We start from the raw sequence: 22,000 nt of genomic DNA on the forward strand, positions 1-22,000 counted from the left end.
TCTGTCACCTTAGTGTTACCGCTGTACTTTTCTGTCACCTAAGTGTTACCGATGTACTTTCCGTGGACAAGGTACATGGTAGCTCAGTGTTGTATGGGTCTGTTACACACTACCGATGTACCTCGCCGAGACTAAGTCGGAGCAAAACAAACTGTTTTGTCACCTAAGTGTTACCGATGTACTTTTCTGTCACCTAAGTGTAACCAATGTCCTTTTCTGTCACCTTAGTGTTACCGATGTACTTTTGGGGGACCTTAGTGTTACCGATGTACTTTTCTGTCACCTTGGTGTTACCAATGTACTTTTCTGTCACCTTAGTGTTACTGATGTACTGTTCTGTCACCTTAGTGTTACCAATGTACTTTTCTGTCACCTAAGTGCAACCAATGTACTTTTCTGTCACCTTAGTGTTACCGATGTACTTTTCTGTCACCTTAGTGTTACCAATGTAGTTTTATGTCACCTTAGTGTTACCGATGTACTTTTCTGTCACCTGAGTGTTACCGATGTACTTTTCTGTCACCTGAGTGTTACCGATGTAGTTTTCTGTCACCTTAGTGTTACCGATGTACTTTTATGTCACCTTAGTGTTACCGATGTACTTTTCTGTCACCTTAGTGTTACCGATGTACCTTTCTGTCACCTTAGTGTTACCAATGTACTTTTCTGTCACCTAAGTGTTACCGATGTATTTTTCTGTCACCTAAGTGTTACCGATGTACTTTTCTGTCACCTGAGTGTTACTGATGTACTTTTTATGTCACCTTAGTGTTACCGATGTACTTTTATGTCACCTGAGTGTTACCGATGTACTTTTTATGTCACCTTAGTGTTACCGATGTACTTTTTTTGTCACCTTAGTGTTACCGATGCGCCGCATTGTTATACTTGTAACATCGCTGATGTTTTGAGCATGTTGAAAAATCTCTACCGTCGTCTGCCGTTGCTAAATTTTTCGCCGATGTTCTGACGATGACCTGACGATGACCTACCGTTATTATCGATGTGAAACCGTTGCGCTGCCGTACTAGTACCGATCCCCGAAAATCGCCAAATTTTTGCTCCGGTATAGCTCCGGCGATCCAAATCGTCTAGGTGTGACAGGACATTAGAAAGATAATATAATAATATGAAGTCAAGAGTTCGAATCCTGGTCTAGCTCCGCTAATTTTTTTAAGCGCACATCATTGTTGTTGATTTATTTTGTTATGGAAGTATCGCAAGTCATGGTTTTATTTTTATAAATGATTTCTCGCGGCTATAGCAAAGCCAGTAAAACAGTTTCCAACGTGAAGTTACAGTTTTTGACAGTGTTACGAAGGTCCTTAAGGCAAATGCAAAAGTCGAATATGTATGAACGAATGTGAATATAATATGTATTCATCGAAAAATAAGAATAAAATTCAAATGGACAACATTGATCGCTAGTAGATTCTAAAAAAACACATAATCGGGATATTTGGTTATAAAATCAAACTCAAATTACGTTAGTATTATGACATAACAATAGAATGCTACTAGTTATTGTCAACACACGCGCTACAATCTGATCTGTCTATTTTGGTGATTTCGAAATCCATTACTGGTTTCAAATCCATTAATTTATTGTGAAAATGTTTTCGCATTCAACAATATCCTGTAATCATAATATAGCAATCTATGTATAACCATTAAGAATAAGATTCATCAGTTTGATATGAATAACAATGGCTTTGTCTAAGGGGCGGAATGGGTAAACATGTTTCAATGTACCCGTCTCCCTGACCGCCTGCAGTATTAGTAACTGGGCGTAACATCTCTTTGCTTTCCTACTAGTGAGTTGTTTTAGCGGTTTAGAGTTGAGACATTGGTCATTTATACACTCTTTGCTTGACAAAGGAAACAGACCATTTTCGAAAACTCGCAAAAATAAGTGTTAATTTCCTGTTGAAAACTAATTTAGCCATTATGTATTAACCTTTTTTTATTAAATATATTAAAACAACTGTATTTTGGTCGGTTTTATTTCGTTACAAAAACTGAAGCAATACTTATGTTATAAGAAGTGTTATACGTTAAGAAAACACTGCGTATATTAATCCTGTATCATATGGCTGAATAAAACAAATACTTGTTAATAAATCTTCATTGACGTACATGTATTTGTCTTTAATTCCAGATCGCTAAATCGCTGGAAGTTTCGCAAAAGGAGGACACACACAAGAGATTGAAAATTGGCATACTTCTCGAAGAGTTTCAAAAGTGCATTTCGGAATGTCAGAATGGGAACGGCATCGATGCCATAGAAGACCTATTACGAACAGAAGGAACTGTGAGAGATTTGAAACAAGAGCTGGGACAGCACATTGAACGAATGAAGAAAGGAGACTGTGTGTTTGTAGTTGCAGGTATGTAGCTGACTAAATAACCAGAATTTACAATAAAAGAAAAATGATGCAATTTATGATTAGCATTCACAGAGCCGAATTCCAAGATTTTTAAGCAAATCAAACTAAATATATAATGGTAGTCACATACAGGAAGGCTTTACACAAAATTGAAACATTTTCGTTTCTGACAATCAATTTTAAAAGTTCCTGTCCCGCTGCAGGCAATCGCTAAAGAGTTCCACTGTGATTTGTTTTGATATATAGAATGACTTCCCCTTTATTTAGTTATAACTGTAGCGAAATTGGGACAGGGTACTTCAATTGACAAGGCAGCCCAGTTGCTTAGAGCGATAGTTTATCGATCCGGGTTCCAGGGTACGAATCCTGTTCTAGACCCGCTGAATGTTTACACCCAGAACACTATTGTTGATGACAATTTTTTTTATTGTATTTGTTATTTTTTAATACAAATCCCGCCAAGTATGGTTTTCTAAACAGATGATTTATCAAAGCTATAGTCATGCGTGTTTCCTATGCATAGTTACAGGTGTTGGCAGTGGTACAGGGACCCCTCACGCGTTGTTCCTTTGCACGTAGTATCCTAGTTTGGTTGATATCACCAGCAGATTCAGTCTATGTAAAAATGACGTGTATAGTGAAATCTGATCAGATTTGAATCTAAATGTTAGTTATCAAATGACAGCCATTGTTTCGTGTTGTATTCGGCCACCGACTGTCCTTTGCGCTTTGTATGCTAGTGATCAGTTAGAATGATATGGCATCGTTCTATATAATGAACATTGAATAGTTATCACATGTATCTACACGTGAATCCATGAATAAGTACAGGTTTGTATGGTCGGAACATGCTAACGTTTTTAATTACGTACGTGATTCAATTATTTTGGGGGGGGGGGGGGGGGGGGGGGCATACACGTCTAAATGGTCCATGTTACAGATAATCAGACATCTACTCAGCGACCATCCCCTTCGGGAAGGTTCCAAAACGGTCTCTTAGCGGAAATCTTCTCTTAAAACATGTTCATTGATTCATTACTCAAACGAGATGTTTTAAAAGTGATTTATTAGCGCGAAATTTCTCTTATATTTTCTACTTGAACACAAATTAATTTCGCTTGAATACCCCTGACGTTGACCACATCCTCAAAACGACGTCGCATGGAAGCAATGCTCCGGGTCATAGACCCCATCAGGATTATCCGCCTCCCTTCCTGTAAATCCCTCCCCAACTGGTCCAACATTTTAGGCTTCTGACGTCGTTTCCCCACTCTTATGTCCAACTGATCTATGATCGCAGAGGTGCTCAATGCTATCCTGTCTACGTGACGTAATGGGCGCCCTCCCCGACTTTGGACGATCGGCCGTCGAATCTGTGGCTGTAAACCTGCTCCAAAGCCAGGATATGGTCATTCTAGCCACACCGAACCGCCGGGCGACCTCGGCGTGCCTATCTCCACCCTATATTATGCAAATGGCCCTTTCACGTCTAACGTCATCAAGCCATGTCATGTCTGATTTGGTTTAGACACCAAACTAACAATTAGTTTTCCTTATATTGACTTTATACGGTGACCCGATAGAGAAAAACGAGTCCTTTACACACTGCGCAGTACACGTGAAAAACTCCCGCCGTAAACCGAGCACGTTGCTACGCTTCACTGAATTATATCGACGTTTACATGACTAATCTCAAGCCAGTATCCGGGAACGATATTACACAGCAATAACGTCTTTTTTATTTCAAATATTATGAACGTGCCATATTTTAATTAATATAAAGCTTCCTTTGGGGGCCAGTATGTTAGATATATGACATGCATATGTAGATAGTATACCAACAAGGAAGACAAAATAGCATGTGATTATGTTAGTCCTCTCGTCCAATGAAAACCTCACAAGGAGCTCAGGAAAAAACCATGGAATATGTTGTACGTAAATTAGGTTTCGTAGAGTTAGATGTTAGAAGAATGCATCTGTAAGTTATATAGCTAATAATGTAGGATATGAATTTTTAAAAAGTGTCACTTCGATAAAAACAAATTTTAAATTATTCACGTTGTATGAAATGAGTTATATTTCATCTCCGGGTGAAACGAATCATAAAAGTTGTGTATTACTTTATTATGTAAAATCAAAAGGTTGGACTTTTTTACTGTAAGAAAAAGGACATGGCTTAGTGTTGGAAGCTTTCAAGTCTAGGTAGTGTTGGCAGATCACAAAGTGTAATACGATTAAATATACCGAAACTTCACATTTGTATAGACTGGTGTTGGTCGTGTTTTGGAGATTAAAAGGCCACATTGTTGTCATAAATGACACTTTAATTACCTAAGTATGCATGAAATGGTCGTGTTCTCGTGTTTTTATCCGCGCCCGCGATAAATACAGAAATTTTACAATGGCTCTTTGAATTTTCGCAAAATTATAAAGTGTAATTAAAAATATGCTTACTATAGCATATCAAAGTAATGGTCCTACAGTGTATAAACCATTAGTAGGTGGCTGTACGTCCAGTAAGGAGTACCTGTACTTGTAGTTGGCGGTGCGTCAAGTAAGGAGTACCTGTACTTGTAGTTTGCTGTACGTCCAGTAAGGAGTACCTGTACTTGGAGTTGGCGGTACGTCCAGTAAGGAGTACATGTACCTGTAGTTGGCGGTACGTCCAGTAAGGAGTACCTGTACCTGTAGTTATCTGTACGTCAAGTAAGGAGTACCTGTAATTGTAGTTGGCGGTACGTCAAGTAAGGGGTACCTGTACTTGTAGTTGGCTGTACGTCCAGTAGGAGTACCTGTACTTGTAGTTGGCTGTACGTCAAGTAAGGAGTACCTGTACTTGTAGTTGGCGGTACGTCCAGTAAGGAGTACATGTACCTGTAGTTGGCTGTACGTCCAGTAAGGAGTACCTGTACTTGTAGTTGTCTGTTCGTCAAGTAAGGAGTACCTGTACTTGTAGTTGTCTGCACGTCAAGTAAGGAGTACCTGTACTTGTAGTTGGTTGTACGTCCAGTAAGGAGTACCTGTACTTGTAGGTGGCTGTACGTCAAGTAAGGAGTACCTGTACTTGTAGTTGTCTGTTCGTCAAGTAAGGAGTACCTGTACTTGTAGTTGGCGGTGCGTCAAGTAAGGAGTACCTGTACTTGTAGTTGTCTGCACGTCAAGTAAGGAGTACCTGTACTTGTAGTTGGATGTACGTCCAGTAAGGAGTACCTGTACTTGTAGTTGGCTGGACGTCAAGTAAGGAGTACCTGTACTTGAAGTTGTCTCTACGTCAAGTAAGGAGTATCTGTACTTGTAGTTGGCTGTACGTCCAGTAAGGAGAACCTGTACTTGTAGTTGGCTGTACGTCCAGTAAGGAGTACATGTACCTGTAGTTGGCGGTACGTCCAGTAAGGAGTACCTGTACTTGTAGTTGGCTGTACGTCAAGTAAGGAGTACCTGTACTTGAAGTTGTCTCTACGTCAAGTAAGGAGTATCTGTACTTGTAGTTGGCTGTACGTCCAGTAAGGAGTACCTGTACTTGTAGCTGGCTGTACGTCAAGTAAGGAGTACCTGTACTTGAAGTTGTCTCTACGTCAAGTAAGGAGTATCTGTACTTGTAGTTGGCTGTACGTCCAGTAAGGAGTACCTGTACTTGTAGTTGGCTGTACGTCCAGTAAGGAGTACCTCAGTCATAGTACGTTAGTAGGTGTCTAGCACGTTTACCTTAGGTCAACAAAAGATTCGATGGTATTTCATAATATACGTACCAGGAAGTTAGATTAAAATATGTTCAATATATATGCAATGACTATGACTAGACTTTTCCCTTAAGGAGAACATCAATCTTCCTTAGTTGGTATATGTCATTTTGGATATATCGATTTAGGACAATAGCCATATTGTCCTAAATCGATATATTTTTCATATCTATAAGCTATTTTATCATGTAACACACAATACAATAACGACAGGTAGTCCATATCTTAAACCTTTCTATCTATATTCAAGTTCTTTATTTGCTGAAGTTTTACAACTTGTGTTTATGTTCCATTGTGTTGTTGTCGCGGTTGTTGTTTTCATACTGACATAGAAACACAAGTAACGAAGGAAGATGATTTGATGATTCGTACCCATTCCGGGCATCGGACCTACGGAATCTAATTACCTAGCCTAGTAATATCCGGGACTCCTGTCCGGGCCTTGGACTCCAAACCAACGGCACCTTTGCCTAGCCTAGTAATATCCGGGGCTCCTGTCCGGGCCTCGGACTCCCAACCAACGGCACCTTTGCCTAGCCTAGTAATATCCGGGGCTCCTGTCCAGGCCTCGGACTCCAGACCAACGGCACCTTTGCCTAGCCTAGCCTAGCCTAGCCTAGTAGTATCCGGGGCTCCTGTCCAGGCCTCGGACTCCAGACCAACGGCACCTTTGCCTAGCCTAGCCTAGCCTAGCCTAGTAGTATCCGGGGCCCAACGGCACCTTTGCCTAGCCTAGCCTAGCGATATTCGCATATTCTTTTACTACACCATCTCTCCTTCTTAAAAAGAAGGTTTCGCTGTTGCAGTGGTACACAGCCCGGTACTCTAGACAGGGTCAGAGTAGCAAATTGTCTATTGATTATATGAGTTCTTGAATGATATTAGTTGCAAGCTATGTAATTTGTATATTTTGCTCTTCTTTCCCGTCTTAGCTGTAGAATAATAAGTGAGTCATCCTCTACCCACGCGCAATTAACAACAAAAGCCAAAAATGTAACTTACAATTCAATAAAGATACTGTTTAAGTGTTTCGTGAAAACAGACCACATGTTTACTTCAGGTTCTTAAGTTACTGGGGTTTCTTTTTCTTCTTTAGTTGTAAATTGCGCGTGGGTAGAGGATCAGTAACGTATTATTCTATAGATGTGTCGAGAAAGAGCGATCTCTTTGTATAAGGAATTCTTCTGCCAATCCATGTAGCAATCTTCCTGAAATGAACTATTCGGCTTTCCACACTTTAGTGGTTTTACAAATAAACTAGTTGTTCTTGAACAATCGACTGAAATAGTATACAAAACCATGATTTTGAAGTACTTTGGTTCTTAAGGATCCCCGTACCACTGCAAAAATGTGGCTACGAACTCGAAACTGTTTATACAAATGTAGCTTTATATAGCTGTAAACAATACCTTGTGGGACTTTGGTGAAAAATGATTAAGTTGAAATAAACAAAATATATTCAACAGTGTCCTGAGTAAAAAAAGAGAATAGCAAGCCAAGACTAGAATTCGGATTCCGAATCTCGTTTTGTTATATACTGTCAGTAACTCTAACTAAATGAGCTACTTCGTCAGCGAGAGTGTCCTGGCCCGACCGTGCTACAGTAATAGCTAAGGCCAAATTAAGGGGAGGTTGTTGTATATACCAAACACTCCATCTAGTATTGGGACAGGGATCCTTATATTATAGTAAGACTTAAGAAAATATGTTCTTCGTTTAAATCGGTATGTCACGTATCTCAAACATAATTCAATGTCCTTTTTCGTTTTATCATATCTCCTTTATACAACCCCCTTAAAGTAACGCCAAATAGGTTGTAGTAACACGAAGTTTTGTTTTGGTTGCTGTTTGGGGTCACAAAGTGGAACAAGGAAGATAATCCATATCGAATATGACGTCATTTAGATATAAATTAAGTGATGCAGAATGCCAAACAACTTTTATTTTTAATTACATACAATGGTTCAAGGTAAAATCAATAAAAATATTTGTCTAAGCAGAAACGCAGTGACGGGAAAACGGTGCCTATATGTCATAACATTACATTACGTGTTAAAAACCAGGCTACCAATTGGACTACAGTTTATCGCAATCAATAAGGTTTCTCGTTTGTTATCGACACAACTTAACATATTTGACAATGACTATTAATTCCACTATTAGAGTATTTCAATTAAAGGTATTAATCCACTTGTAATTACGTAAATAACATAATAACACTTTTCACATGTTTCCCAACACTCATGTATTCCGCTGAAGGGACAAAGACTTATTTTTAAATGCTGTTTGTACTTCGAAATTTGAACGCGTTTGTCATGATTTTTGTACACTGTAAGCATGAGAAACAAGCTAGGTGGGATTTCCTCGTAATAACCATCGTTTTAAAAAACCGTTTGATCCACAAAGCATAATGGGTTTTTTAATTGTTGGTGTGAAACACACTGCCGGCTCCAATCTACTGCATAATGGTGGACGGATAGTATTTCCTTTTTAGCACATAGCTTTAGTTACCATGAATTACCGACAACAATTGGAGTGCCACACTGAATGCACCCCGGGTACAATTCATATTTACACAACAGAGGTGTATTTGCCGATTTGTTTAACTAGCATTGTTGTTGATTTCTAAACCCGATATTATAATTATAGCTAGGTTGATATTTATGTTTTGGTGAAACCATGTATTCTTTCCCCTATAGTTCGATTATCTTCCTACACGGAAAGCTCCGACGGTTTTATTGTCTTTTTGTCACTTTGAATAATATTTCTGTTTATGCTTTAAAAACAAAAATCAACTCTCTGTATAATTATATCAGAACTCGGGTGACCGTTAAGGCCCATATGCCTCTTGTATTTATTTAAGGATCCCCGTACCACTGTCAAAAACTATAACTAAACACTGGAAACCCCCATTGTTTGGCATGGCTATACCTATCAGAAATCGTTTCTGAAATTAATAACTAAACCTTGTGAAACTTCTATTATAAAAAAAACAATGAAGATGAAATATACAGATATAATTATCAACAATGTTCTGAGTGTAAAAATGTCAGCAGATCCAGACAAGAATTCGAACATTGGACCTCAGATTGTGTCTACATCGCTCTAACCAATGTCCAATAGAAGTACCCTGGCACAAAGATGCTTCAGTTACACCTTAGACTAAATTAAGTAAGGGGGTTACTGTTTCAACAAACAAACAAAACCACAGAGGAATGTCTTTGCCTACAGCGGGCCAGAATTCAAGCTTGTAAATATAGTTATATCGACTATTACTCTGTTAAGAAGAAAAAGAAAGTTAACGCTAAATCATAATTGTAGAAGGGGCCTTAAATGTAGTTTAATACGTACAGGTTCCATATATGTTTCAAATAAGATGCTGCAGAGCACAGTTGTTAGCGCGAGGACCCATTGATCGAAAGATCGCGGATAGGATTTCCCAGACGACAAGATGCGATCTGTATGACCTTGATCAAGTAGTACGTCTCTTTAAATAAAATATTTGAAATACGAACATTTAACATGTAGAGTACTTTTACAACATCCAGCACATACAACCACAAAGGCGCACACTCACAAACAAGGAGGTACAAAAGAAGGTGACATAGTAACGTGTGTTTGAGTAAGACAGATCCTATCCTGGTTGTGATAAATATGCGTGTCTGTTATTCTTGTCAAAAGCTTTAGTGTAATTTCCTTAAAGTTTAAAAAGGCGCTAAACAAAAGTTGTGAAAACAGTATTATATGATAACAACCGGGCACTGTACAACCTTAAGTCAAATTTGGTGAAAATCAAAATTTTAAAAAATCCTGAAAATAACTAAATTGCAGAAATGATAAACGAATTTCATTGAGAAAGCAAACATTACAGTCATGATTAAAGTTGGGCTGGCCATACAAACATACACCGAATCTGGTGAAAATCCATCTAAAGTTTGAAACAAAATTGCTCTTCTGAGGAGAATGGTTACATAATCTTACAGAATAGGTTAGTATTACGCGGAACGATATGACTAATACTTATATGGTTCAAATAATCAACAAGCTTGTTTGTATATTTCAGGCGAAACTTCGGCTGGAAAGTCGAGTTTACTTAATCTACTACTTGGACAGCCAATCTTACCATCCTTCACCGGAAGTTCCACTTCAGTGATAACTCGCATATCCTACGGAAAGAAAATGAACGCGGAAATCGTATATCAGGAGAGTGGCACCCCCACAGAGAAATTCGACAACATCAATATGGAGTGGGCACACGAGTTCCTTTGGGACCGGTTACGAATCAAGGACGAAAACAAACGACAGACACAGTCACATATCAAGGAGATAAGGTTCCAAGTGCCATGCGAGGTTCTTAGGGTATGTTATTATCAAAGAGTCTTAGAGTGTGTCGAATATCAAATATTTTCAAGGTGCGTCAAATATCGAATATTTTCAAGGTACGTCGAAAATAAAAGATTTTTAGGGTATATTGAATATCAAATACTTTCGTGGAACATCGAATTTTAAAGATTTAGGGTATACAAAATATGAATGATTTTCAGGAAACGTCGAATATCAAAGCTATAAGCTTAAGGGAACCCTATATTTGCGGTCAAAGCGGGATAACTCTGAATGGTTGCCCACAATGTCAAATTTTCATTAATATTTTTTTAACAACACAAAACGTTTTCCAATTATTTTATTTATTTATTTTTTGTATCACATGATAATTTTACAGAAAATATGCAAAATCTTTGAAAGAAGTCGAAAAAATAGTTTTTACTGCTAGAAAAGAAGGCTGACGCTGTTTTCAGAAATATATTATAATATAATAATTTTTTGAGAATAAAACAAATATGCTTTCTTTATCGATGGTGAGGAATCGGTTTTAAATTCAAAATAAATACATGAACTGATTTCAAACATATACAAAAATAAAATCAATGAGTTATCTTACTGTACAGTATCATATTCAAGTTAAAACCAACTTTTTGGACAAATATTCATTTTCGATGATAAAATTAAACAATGTATCGAAAGTCCGCTTTCTACTTTGGAAGTGCACATAATAGTGCAATTATCAGCAAAACTGATAAAACACTCCGCGGATTGTCCAGAAAAGCATCATCTGAATTATTTTGATCAGACAGAAAAAAAACCATTCACAATTATATAATCAACCCATGATAGGATAGAATATTTCATAAACTACGGGGTTTTACGCACTTGCCCCTCAGTAGTCTCGTTCAACCACACTATTGTTGTCTGATCAAGCTACGCCTAAGTGATAAAGCGTCTGGTTGAACGAGACTAGCCCCTCAGTAGTTTAAACAGTTTGGGTTTCCAACTTTTTTGGCCCCTAACTCAAAACTCAACATTGTCGATGTCATACCATTAGTCTACGACTACTATTGACGTATCTACTGGTATAACTGGTACATACTCCCGATCTGTACCTCCCCAACTGTAGCATGCGGGGCTAAATTTGCCTGGGTGTCCCTTCCATGCGCTGTTCAGTCTTGATATAAAAGAATTCAATGATGGAACGTTTACAACTTCAGGTGTTAAATTGTTCCAGAGTTTTCAGTCACACGGTTTGAAAAGGCGTTACCTCTTAGTTTTGTTCTAAAACTCTTTTTGTAGGGCTTTTTGTTGTGTCCTCTAGTGTTATGCATGTTCTGTCCAGCCGTAAATATTGTGAATTTGTCTACATTGGCATCCACCAGACCCTAGCATCACCAAGTCCTAGAAGGACACAAAAGCTATACAGTAGGAGGCAGCGAAATTCCTTTCACACGGGATCCTGTATCTATTGATGTATACGGTGCAATCAACTGTGCATCCTTCATATCCTTTTTACTCTGTGAATAATTTTGCTGAATGATCTTGAACGATACATCTTTTTTTCAGATTACAAAGTTTCTTATATTTTATCTGTTGCTGTAAATATTGTGTTCTTTTTTAAAACAGTGTGGTATTGTGATCGTCGACTCACCCGGAATAGGCGAAAATGAGGCTATGGACAGTGTTATTGCCGACTTCATTCGAGAGAACGAAATTATGGGATACATCTACGTCATCAAATCAGACAATTCAGGAGGAGTAGACGAGGACAGGGTGAGAACAAGTGATAGATAAAATCATAAAAACATCAAGAACTGAAAACGCTCGGGAAAATGTCCTGATATTTTTATTTTTTATTTTTTTTAAGTTACCCATTGCCATAAAAGTAGAAAAAATGCACGTGTGAATGCTTTTTAAAACAAAGGTAGTTTACTTTGAATGTATTGCATAGTCATACAAAAAACAATGATTAAAAAGCAGTGCCACCTAAAAATCGTTTAATGTGTTTGTTTAAACACATCCAGCCCCTTTGATTTTTGCTTGCCCGTACCGTCAGCTAAGGTTTCTAGCTCCAGTCGATGTTGTTGATATGGCCATTTAGCTCTTACAGAAATATTGCTTGTATGGATATCTAGCTATAGAAATTGTTCTAAATTTTAATGAGACTATTTCATTTATGTATCTATAGTTCCTATGCTTGCTGAAGATGGTCATCGACAAGCAAAAGATGAACCAACAAGAAAGACTGGAACATTTCGACTCCAAGAGCGCGATGTTTGTGTGTAACCGATGGGACTTGGTAAAGTCAGGTGAACAGGATCTAGTCTTTAATAACACCGTCAAACTCCTACGAGAATGTTGGCCGTCCCTGGCGACCTCTCAGGTGATCCGCTTCAAGACGGAATACGCTATTAAGGAGGCTGAGTGTGATCCAGACTTTATCCCGGAGTTGTACCGAGTGTTCCTGGAATGCCTCCGAGACATGTATATCCATGCCATGGATCATCGGATACAACAGACCTACAAGTAAGTAGGAGCTCGCGGACTGTCCGACTGATAACATTCTTACTCTTCACTTCCAACACAGCTTCGACTATATCACTTAACTGTTCAACCCCCAACGTCGCTGTTATCCAAACTTATTTGAAAGAGTTTCATGTTAAAGTTACCCTTGTTTTGTCCTAACTGTGAATCGTCCTTCTGATTATAGATGGTATTCTGTCATCCTCTGCTCACATTGTCTTAGCAAGAAAAATAGACTGCTTATAAAAAAAAATCCAGGAATGTCGAAATAATGTTAGGACATATTTCTTTTTATAAGAATATAAATATTTCTTTCCCAGCTAGTTTTCTAACGTTAATTCGAGCATGAACGCTTGGACTGATCACAGCCCTGATTATACGTATATTATGTAATAACAAAAGTAATTAATGCATAACACAAATCCATCACATCGACGAAAGAGTTTTCATAACCAACTTTGTCTTTGTCCTTGATACATGTACCTCTTAGTTGTGAAACAAAATAGAAGCAAAATGTATTTAAAACGTACACACCCATACACTCGAGGAATATAATCACATTTTCCGAATTACTAGCGTCTTTATATTAATTAAAACTTCCACGGTATAAAGAAACTTTTAGTTGCATATTTTTTTACTTTGATAATTTGACAAAGAAATTATATATCATTGTTACATGACCTTGTTGAAATCACTCAAAACCGAAGGACAATGTATTACAAAACATCAGAGTGAACACCTTTTTATATCGTCTATCCATTACAGGTGGATGGACGAAGTGTTCACCAGATCTATCTTCCAACTTCAGGCTTTGCTTGCTCAGGTCAACATGTCGGAAAAAGAAAGGATTGAAAAAGTTGAAGATATCAAAAAGAAACTTCATACATTGGAAAGCAAGTCCTATGACGTTATTAACTCATTGAAGGAGGATGTTGAGCAAACGTCAAATGAATTATGCGAAGAATTCCGACCAGAGCTGATGAAACCCTACTCGAAAATATCTCTGACAAAGTGGCTACCAGAGGAATTACCTCAGTTGGACGATAGAGGCTGGCCTTATTTGAAGATGAATCTGCGCTGGAAGATAGCTGAAAGAGTAATAAGACTCATTGAGGAATGGGAATCTGAAAAAGGAAAGATCGCTGTCGTTGAAGAAAGAACAGCAAATGTCATGAAATTCCAGTTAAACTTGCTGCAGGCCGAAATGAAGAAAATAGAAGATGGCATGAACGCGAAAGAATCTTGTACAAGAGAAAAGTTGCGAAGATCAATTTCAAACCCGCTGACTCTAAGGAGGATGTCAAGGGTATCCATTTCGGAGCAACAATCGAGCGATCGTGCAACACCGTTGAAACTCATAACAAGGGTGCTTCACCCAGTACAGAATGTTGTAGACAATATTAGGTCAACGAAACTTATTGACAAATATATTCTTGCAAAAAAGGAAAAGAAATACAAAGAAAACCCTTCAAAAATAGCAAGAGAGCAGACAGAAAAATTCATCCAGGAATTGATGGAGCCGCAACAACCTGGTGAAGATATCCTCCAACAAATCATCTCTAACCTGCTGGAGAGATCCATGTCTCAACTTGCTGAGATAGAGAGGAACATCCCATCACTTATCAAATCTAACGAGATGTTGCTAGATCGCGCTCTGTCCTTTCAAAAGAATATAGTAGAGAGCAAAGGTCTGTATGAAAATCTGAATAAAAGTCTAGAGGGAACTAAACGACGTCTTGATCATTACTACAAGGGCTACATTTCTGTCAAGAATATGCGCGAAGTTGATATCTGCACTCCTGTGGAAAATGGGCGCAGGCGCTCCAGGTCCTTCAGAGCATCTGAGATTCTCCACACGTCTTTTTTCAAAAAGTCTGCCGACAAACCAACATCAGAATGGCGTAATGGATTGTGGACAGTGGTCAAGCGGGGGCAGTGCAACAAATGCGATATAACTATGAAGATGTATCTGCCATCCTCTCGCATAGACACGACCTACAATGAAGTAGCCAAGCTGAGGTAACTATTTAATCTTTCAACAAAATGCAAAGGACTATATATAGTCTGGGCCTTTTTTGACCACCAAATCCATCGAAATTAAAATTCTTCAATAGAACTTTCAAATGACTGTAAATTTCAAATGACTGTTTCTATAATTTTGAATACTTCCCCGATACTATTACGTAATCAATTATTTGTGTTTTCAATTACGGCTGCCATGGTAACCAATAAATATATTTGCATAAATTAATGAAATTTGAATATTAGGTCAATTTTGACAGGTTTTCGCCTAGTTTTTCCCTCATAACTCTACCATAGAGCGCACTCTTGAACAGACTTTATATTTCTCTTAAACATGTAATACAGGTGGTGTCTACACATTTTCCTTTTGATATTATTTTTTTTCAAGCATGCGCTCTATATTTTCCAGGAGAAAAACCTATGCAAAATATGACAATATTCACTGAATATTCAATGTTTCTTATTTATGAAAATTTGAACCTTGTTACCATGGCAACAATAATTAAAAACCACAAATCAATATATTCATGATAGTATTTGGGAAGTATCCAACATTAAAGATGTTCAAACAAAGAGCATATAAAGGTTTTGAATTTTGATGCATTTGAGGGCCAAAACACGCCTAAACCATACATAGTAAGAGCATCTATTTCTTGCAATGGATAGCATGTCGATTTGTCACTTTTTTCAAAACATGTGTATCTCTGCTCGATGTTGCTGTACATTTAATGAACACCGTGTGACGATTTTTTTCTTATAGATTCCTCAATGAAAAAACTATGGCCGTTTTGGAAGGTATACACTACTCGGATGCACCACCTCCAGTCTTCATCTTTCAAGACCACCTGTACACCTTGGCGGAGCGCCTACCCTGCTGGCCAAGTAGCACTAAGTGTAACAAGCTGACCGTCATCAAGCAGATAATTGATGGGCTCTGTTACCTCCACAAACATAAGCTGGTGCACATGGAACTGTGTCTCGACACTGTCACTGTGAGATATTTATCACGTCGTATCAGCTTTATAATATCATAATGTGTTTACGTTCGATTTGTTAACTCAATTATCCAGCAGTATTTTAAAACAACAGAAAACCTATCGAAAATGACATTCAGAGAAAATAATTTACATGCAAATATAATGTTATAAATGTAGATACATAATGAAGCACATGCGATTACCATTTAAAAAAAAAATCTTTATGTGGTCGGCTATACACAAGATATACGGCTACTACGAGCATTGAAATGGTGTTTACATAACTAAACACCCGCGCTTATTGTGATTATAACTAAAAATTAAATGTAATATTTAGAAACGCTTATATTATATTAAAGACTATGTTATCACCTATGAGACCTCGCTTCTTCTGATCCAATATCTACGTTTGTCGTGGAAAATAATATTATCTATTTCGGTTCATGCATGTTTTCGTTATGCTATACGAAGATTCAATATTATATCAATGCTATTCTATTATTTACAGGTCAGCAGAGATGGGGAAGTGAAACTTGTAGGAGGATGCTTGCCGAGAGAATTCGTGCAACCCTCAGAAACGGAGTTGGTCGGCAATTTTGCTTATTTGTCCCCAAACGTCCTAAGAGGAAGCACCTACTCCAACGCTTCCGACATGTACGGACTCGGGCTTCTGGTGTTTGAACTTCTGCTCGGTGTGACGGCATTCCGGTCTCATCGCGAAACACTGCTCCTGAACTTCATCAAAAATGTTGATCCTCTAACAATGGTTGATCCTGCAGATGACTTGCAGCGGTTATCATGTGGAACTGCAGAGTTTATTCGTAGTTGCCTAAGTCCGACAAAGGAAGATATGTTTCCCTGCGCTGGAGATATTCAAAAAGCACTCGAGTGCATTGGACAGGAAAATTTGGAAATCGTACGAGAAAACCCTACAAAATATAGCTTGTTTGGAGAGAAAGAGGAACGCTGAATGATGAGCTATATGCGCCCTGTCACATTACCGTATACAGTGGCATCAAGCACGAGAGGTTCAGGTAGAACTTCCACCGGCATTGTCAAGTTCTTTTTCTGTAAAATGAACAGAGAACTAGAATATTTTTATAAACATTACTAGTGATGTTGCTCAAACGTTTTAACAAAAGTGATTTCATGACCTTTAAGCTTTAAACTCCATGCTTTATAAATCAGAGGTCTGGGGGTTCAAGTCTGGGGGTTCAACCCCCGCGTAGTGGCGATTTTGTGAAAGAGGAAAAATTCTATGATTTTTTGTATTTTTATTTTTGTATTTTTCAGAATTTTGGTAACAGTACAATTCACTATCAACATTCTAATCAGCACGCGGAAAAATAGAATCGATATATTTCTTTCGTAAATATCAAAGTCTTTTAGTACAGAAAACGGAAAAGCATCTCAAAGTCTTTCAGTCAGAAAAATACCAAACAAATTGTAATTCTTCTTCGGAGGTCACATCTCAGAGTCCCGGGATTACCTGCTTTGACTCACATCGTGACAGGCTGACATACCATAAACTGAACCGTATATATGTGTCAGTAAAGTTTCCAGATAAGAACATTGTGAAGAAAAGTATGGTAATTGTTATGTACGTCCTGAAAGAATGATCTTTTATATATGTTAAAAATATATTTTTTACTATTTCTCACTTTCGTATTGAAATCAAGTGTCCGTTTTAATCTATTTCCTATACTAATATATTTGCAAATAATTGAAACAATTGAAATGATAAGTCATCGTTTATTTTAATATCTTACCTACACCGTTTTCATCACACAACCCATTTTACCTTTTCAGAGATTTTGTTTTACTTTATACGTGAATGTTTCATTTTCAATTTCATTGTTTCTTCAATAAAGAGATTCTGACGAACATATGACGAAGTGAAAGCGCTTGGAAGTTTCTCAGAATCTCTTTGTTTTATGTAAGTAATTATCTGTTCGTTAACTGTCTGATATATTTGTTAACTAAGATTTTATTTCATTTTGCTTAACTTACAAATAAATTACATTTGATTTTGATACTCATGTTTTACGTAACCTTTGTGAATCATTTCATTCATCTCCGTCCTACACCTCTTGCTAGTGTCAAACGCGTAATACCGTCTTGCTGTTTGTCTTCCAGTTAAATCGTACGTGGCCTTTCTCCTTCACCTTCTAGGCTTTCATGGAGTTAAATGCTAAAGAGGGATCATTTACAACTTGGTGTCATATTTGAGAAACTAGTTCGAGATAGCTGACTTTTTCCTTTAAAAAATATGGACAGGGCGGAGAAGGTCTACAAAATAATTGCAATGAGATGATCAGTTATTTTGGACTACCAGACACACTGGCTTGAGTTATAATGCTGTTCAGTATGTGTTATCCAAATATCCGAACAATCATTTTTTTCCCTTTTTCCGTATAAACGATATCAATTTTTTTTTTCTTTCTCAAAATTTTTTTTTTTTGCACTCTCATATTTTAGTTTAAAGCTGCCGTTGGCAGCACAGTCCATTCCCAAAACAAACCTTGAATAAACCCGAGCACACACTATAGATACGCGCATTGTGGAAAATGATACCCTTTGTCTCATGCAGTGCATCACTCTTTTAAGAAATAGAGCGTTGTCCCTGTATTTCTCTCCATAACTGAGAAATAGACCAACTGTCTTTGCAATTCATAACAGATACCTAGACAGGCTGTATACTTGCAATATGTAAAACGTTTCTATGTAAGCTGAGTTAAGAGCATCCTGGCTATATATGGTATATTAAACAAATGTTATCAGGGTTTTTTAATAATTGCAATAATATTGAACATTATTTTGAAAAAATGTTTGGAACATGTGATTTTATTATTCACAATTAGTCACATATGATGTGGCAAGGATGCCAGATATACTTATGTAAAAATATTGTAGTTGTGATGTATGTGAATACTATCAAAAAAACCCAAGAGATTTAACTTCTGAACTTTTCTTGTTTTTTTATTTCCGAGTTACTTCCCTTATAAGTTCATTTCGGATTTCCGAGCAATGCAGTCTCAATTATTTTCTGAAAACTGTTTGATATTCTTGAATTAATTATGTTTACTCGTGTCATGTTATAATAATACTTTGCAATCAAATTTACTATTTATACAGAACTGTTTACTTCTTTCTAGAAATTAATACGCTGCAAGTGCGTATACAATTCTAGTTTGTTTACATGATATTTAAATGTAGGTGTTAATTTCAAAGAACCTGATGTCGATTTCGTTTCTTGCCACGACAATGATATTGAAATTGACATACGTCACACTCCTTTGAACTGTGTATTGTCTGGAGATACCAGGGAGAGGACGTTAATTCATTGTTTTAATATACCATACCTATACATGTTTTCTAGTCAGGTCGACAATGGTTCTGGCATAAAATAGCTATCTTGTAAAAGGCCGGACAAAACATCTCCCATGATAACGCAGTTATCGTACTCGATCAGATGGTCTAATTTAGAAGCCAACATGACGATGAAATTATTTGGTTTAAGGATCCCTGTACCACTGCCAAAACCTGGAACTACGTATACGTATTGGTAACTGGTTTGTCTAGCTTTGATAATCACCTCTGTAAAGATCAGCATATACCCTGCGGTACTTGTATGAAAAAAATAAACAGGTGAAATTAACAAAATAAAAAATCAACACCAGTGTCCTTAGTGTAAAATATTAGTAAGACTACACCGGGATTCGGACCCTGGTCTTCAGATTGTTATATCCAGCGCGATATTAAGGTAAGGCTACCATATATACGTAAAACTACAATGCAACGGGATAGGGGGTCCTGAAGCTAATACTTTAAGTTGGTTTTTAGAATGAAAAATATGACATTTCTGTGCGTGTATTATATAATCTTTATATTAGAACAAATGATTTGGATTCGAAAATGATGGTAAAACAATCATTAAGACTTCGTTAATAATTTTACCAAATTGTTCCTCCTCATTGTAGTCTGTATTCTATTATAACACACCACAATCGTTGGTTATTTCTCCAATAGTAATAAATGAGAATGATACATGACAGATCAGCGAAATGTGTTCTTTTATGAAATACCTTTCCACAGAAAATTATCTGAATGATTAATGAAAATCGACTTGACATGTTAGGATCACACAAAATACATGTTCATTTGGTTATATAACATAACATACTCGGCTGTTTCATTCTGATTTTGTTCCAAATATGTATTTTTTATTATTATTTTTTCTCCAAGATTATTTGATGACCATTGAAATCACGATATAGGTATAATCCTACTACAATCGCCTGTCACACTAACCTTCGATTACCATCCTGATTACAGGTGAGTCGATGATCGAATAGGGAAAAAAGGTAGATCTATATTACGTTACAGTTATCCGATATTTCAAAAAAGGAAAACATTGAGGATTGTGACATGATCGAAACAGTTATAATGAATAAATGGTTGTCATCGCTTAGCATATTATAATTATCGATATTGGTACCCTGCTTCAGTACAGTCATGGCATTAAACATGAAACCCAGGGACCAGATACAGTAAGCTTAACTAAATTAACCTGTCACAAGTACAATATTATTTAGGCATTATTGTGAAAAAAATCATTTTTAATTCAAAAATCACTTACATATATTATTAACTATGACAAATATCGACGATATATTATCGCATTTAATGTAATGTTAAGCTGACAAAATTACTGACAACCGGTATGTTGTACTCGACACACCTGGACATTGTAACTAACAGGTGGGCATACCTACACAAGGGAGGTAACCGGCCAGTGTTCAACGGAAAGGTTGACAACACAGGTCATTTGTGTCGGACTATATATATATATTCATCATGATTCCAATTCGTTTCTATTTTATTTTAAACGTGCATTATTATTCAAATTCAATAAAAACACACTGATTTGATTTCGAATATAATACATGATACTGATATATTACGTTTTTAATATAGATATTTAAGTATATTGTCTATACGCCATCGGATGGATAACTTGAAAATACATTCTCAAAATCGTGAATTATGCAGATGACAATGTATTTCAGAACCAGAATAATAATCCACTTTCTGTTCGTTTTATATTTTACCTTGAAACATTAGAGATGTAAGCGTGTTGTTGTTCCATATTATTGATTCGTTTTAATAAAATACTCACCGGTAAAAACAATATTGTTGGGGTTTATTTTCGTTTTTGGTTTTGATTTGTTTGTTTTTATTCAGACAACCTGATTAACAACTTGATTCTTTCGTTAATCAAATATATTTGGTTAATTGTTTTGAATGTTTATTTCCAACACTAACTTTCATCTACGAGACATGATAAAGACACCTAAAGGAAATCCCATGCAGATTGTTTTATCAATTTGTGCCATAGGCTCTGAGAAATAAACCTGGATAATCTCTGAAGTTCTGGAGACACGTTTTGTCAAAAACCATGTTATGTTCAGATTTCAAAAATAAAAAAATATCCCTTAAAATTGTGCAACTGAAAAGGTTGGAAAATTATTATATTTTTATTTTCTTCCTAAGACTTATTTAATCTCCAAGTAGGATTGATGCCTGTAGAAACATTATATAGTATATTTTGTACACATATCTTGTAAATGTTATGGACATGTTTAACAAAAGTATGTTAGGTTTGTAATTTTATTTCAGTTCCTTATTAATCCTATGTTTATCGAGATTTTAAATGTATTTAATTGTGCCGATATCACACACTCTGGAAGACTATTCCATAATTTTGCTACTCGAAGGGGTGGTGGTGGGGGTATTCTTTCTTATTTCAATATTTGAATGTTGTGGGTACACTGGGGTGGTACAGGAATTTATTTAGGGTGTTACCCAAACTAATAAAAAAAAATAGCCACACTTTTGTTTCGCTTATGAATTTGCATAAAGGCTCTATCCTATTTTCTGTCATCATATCAAAGCTATAAATTAATCCCTTTAATATGATGACAGAAAATAGCATACAACCTTTAGGCCAAGTTCAAGTTCTTTC

At 36.8% G+C, this 22,000-nt stretch overlaps 1 protein-coding gene across 1 annotated transcript in view; it reads left to right on the forward strand.

Moving 5' to 3' along the window:
* The window catches only part of LOC110460595, a 39,138-nt gene extending 17,950 nt beyond the window's left edge, over positions 1-21,188 (forward strand). Inside the window, exons 2-8 of the mRNA XM_021513582.1 lie at positions 2,159-2,387; positions 10,191-10,486; positions 12,080-12,226; positions 12,642-12,979; positions 13,742-14,995; positions 15,759-15,990; positions 16,484-21,188. Of these exons, the coding sequence (XP_021369257.1) occupies positions 2,159-2,387; positions 10,191-10,486; positions 12,080-12,226; positions 12,642-12,979; positions 13,742-14,995; positions 15,759-15,990; positions 16,484-16,945 (2,958 nt within the window). The 3' untranslated portion in view covers positions 16,946-21,188. The remainder of the gene's footprint in view (positions 1-2,158; positions 2,388-10,190; positions 10,487-12,079; positions 12,227-12,641; positions 12,980-13,741; positions 14,996-15,758; positions 15,991-16,483) is intronic.
* The last annotated feature ends 812 nt before the right edge of the window (positions 21,189-22,000 follow it).

Source organism: Mizuhopecten yessoensis, unplaced genomic scaffold (assembly GCF_002113885.1).
Source record: "Mizuhopecten yessoensis strain PY_sf001 unplaced genomic scaffold, ASM211388v2 scaffold10441, whole genome shotgun sequence".
Classification (NCBI taxonomy): domain Eukaryota; kingdom Metazoa; phylum Mollusca; class Bivalvia; order Pectinida; family Pectinidae; genus Mizuhopecten; species Mizuhopecten yessoensis.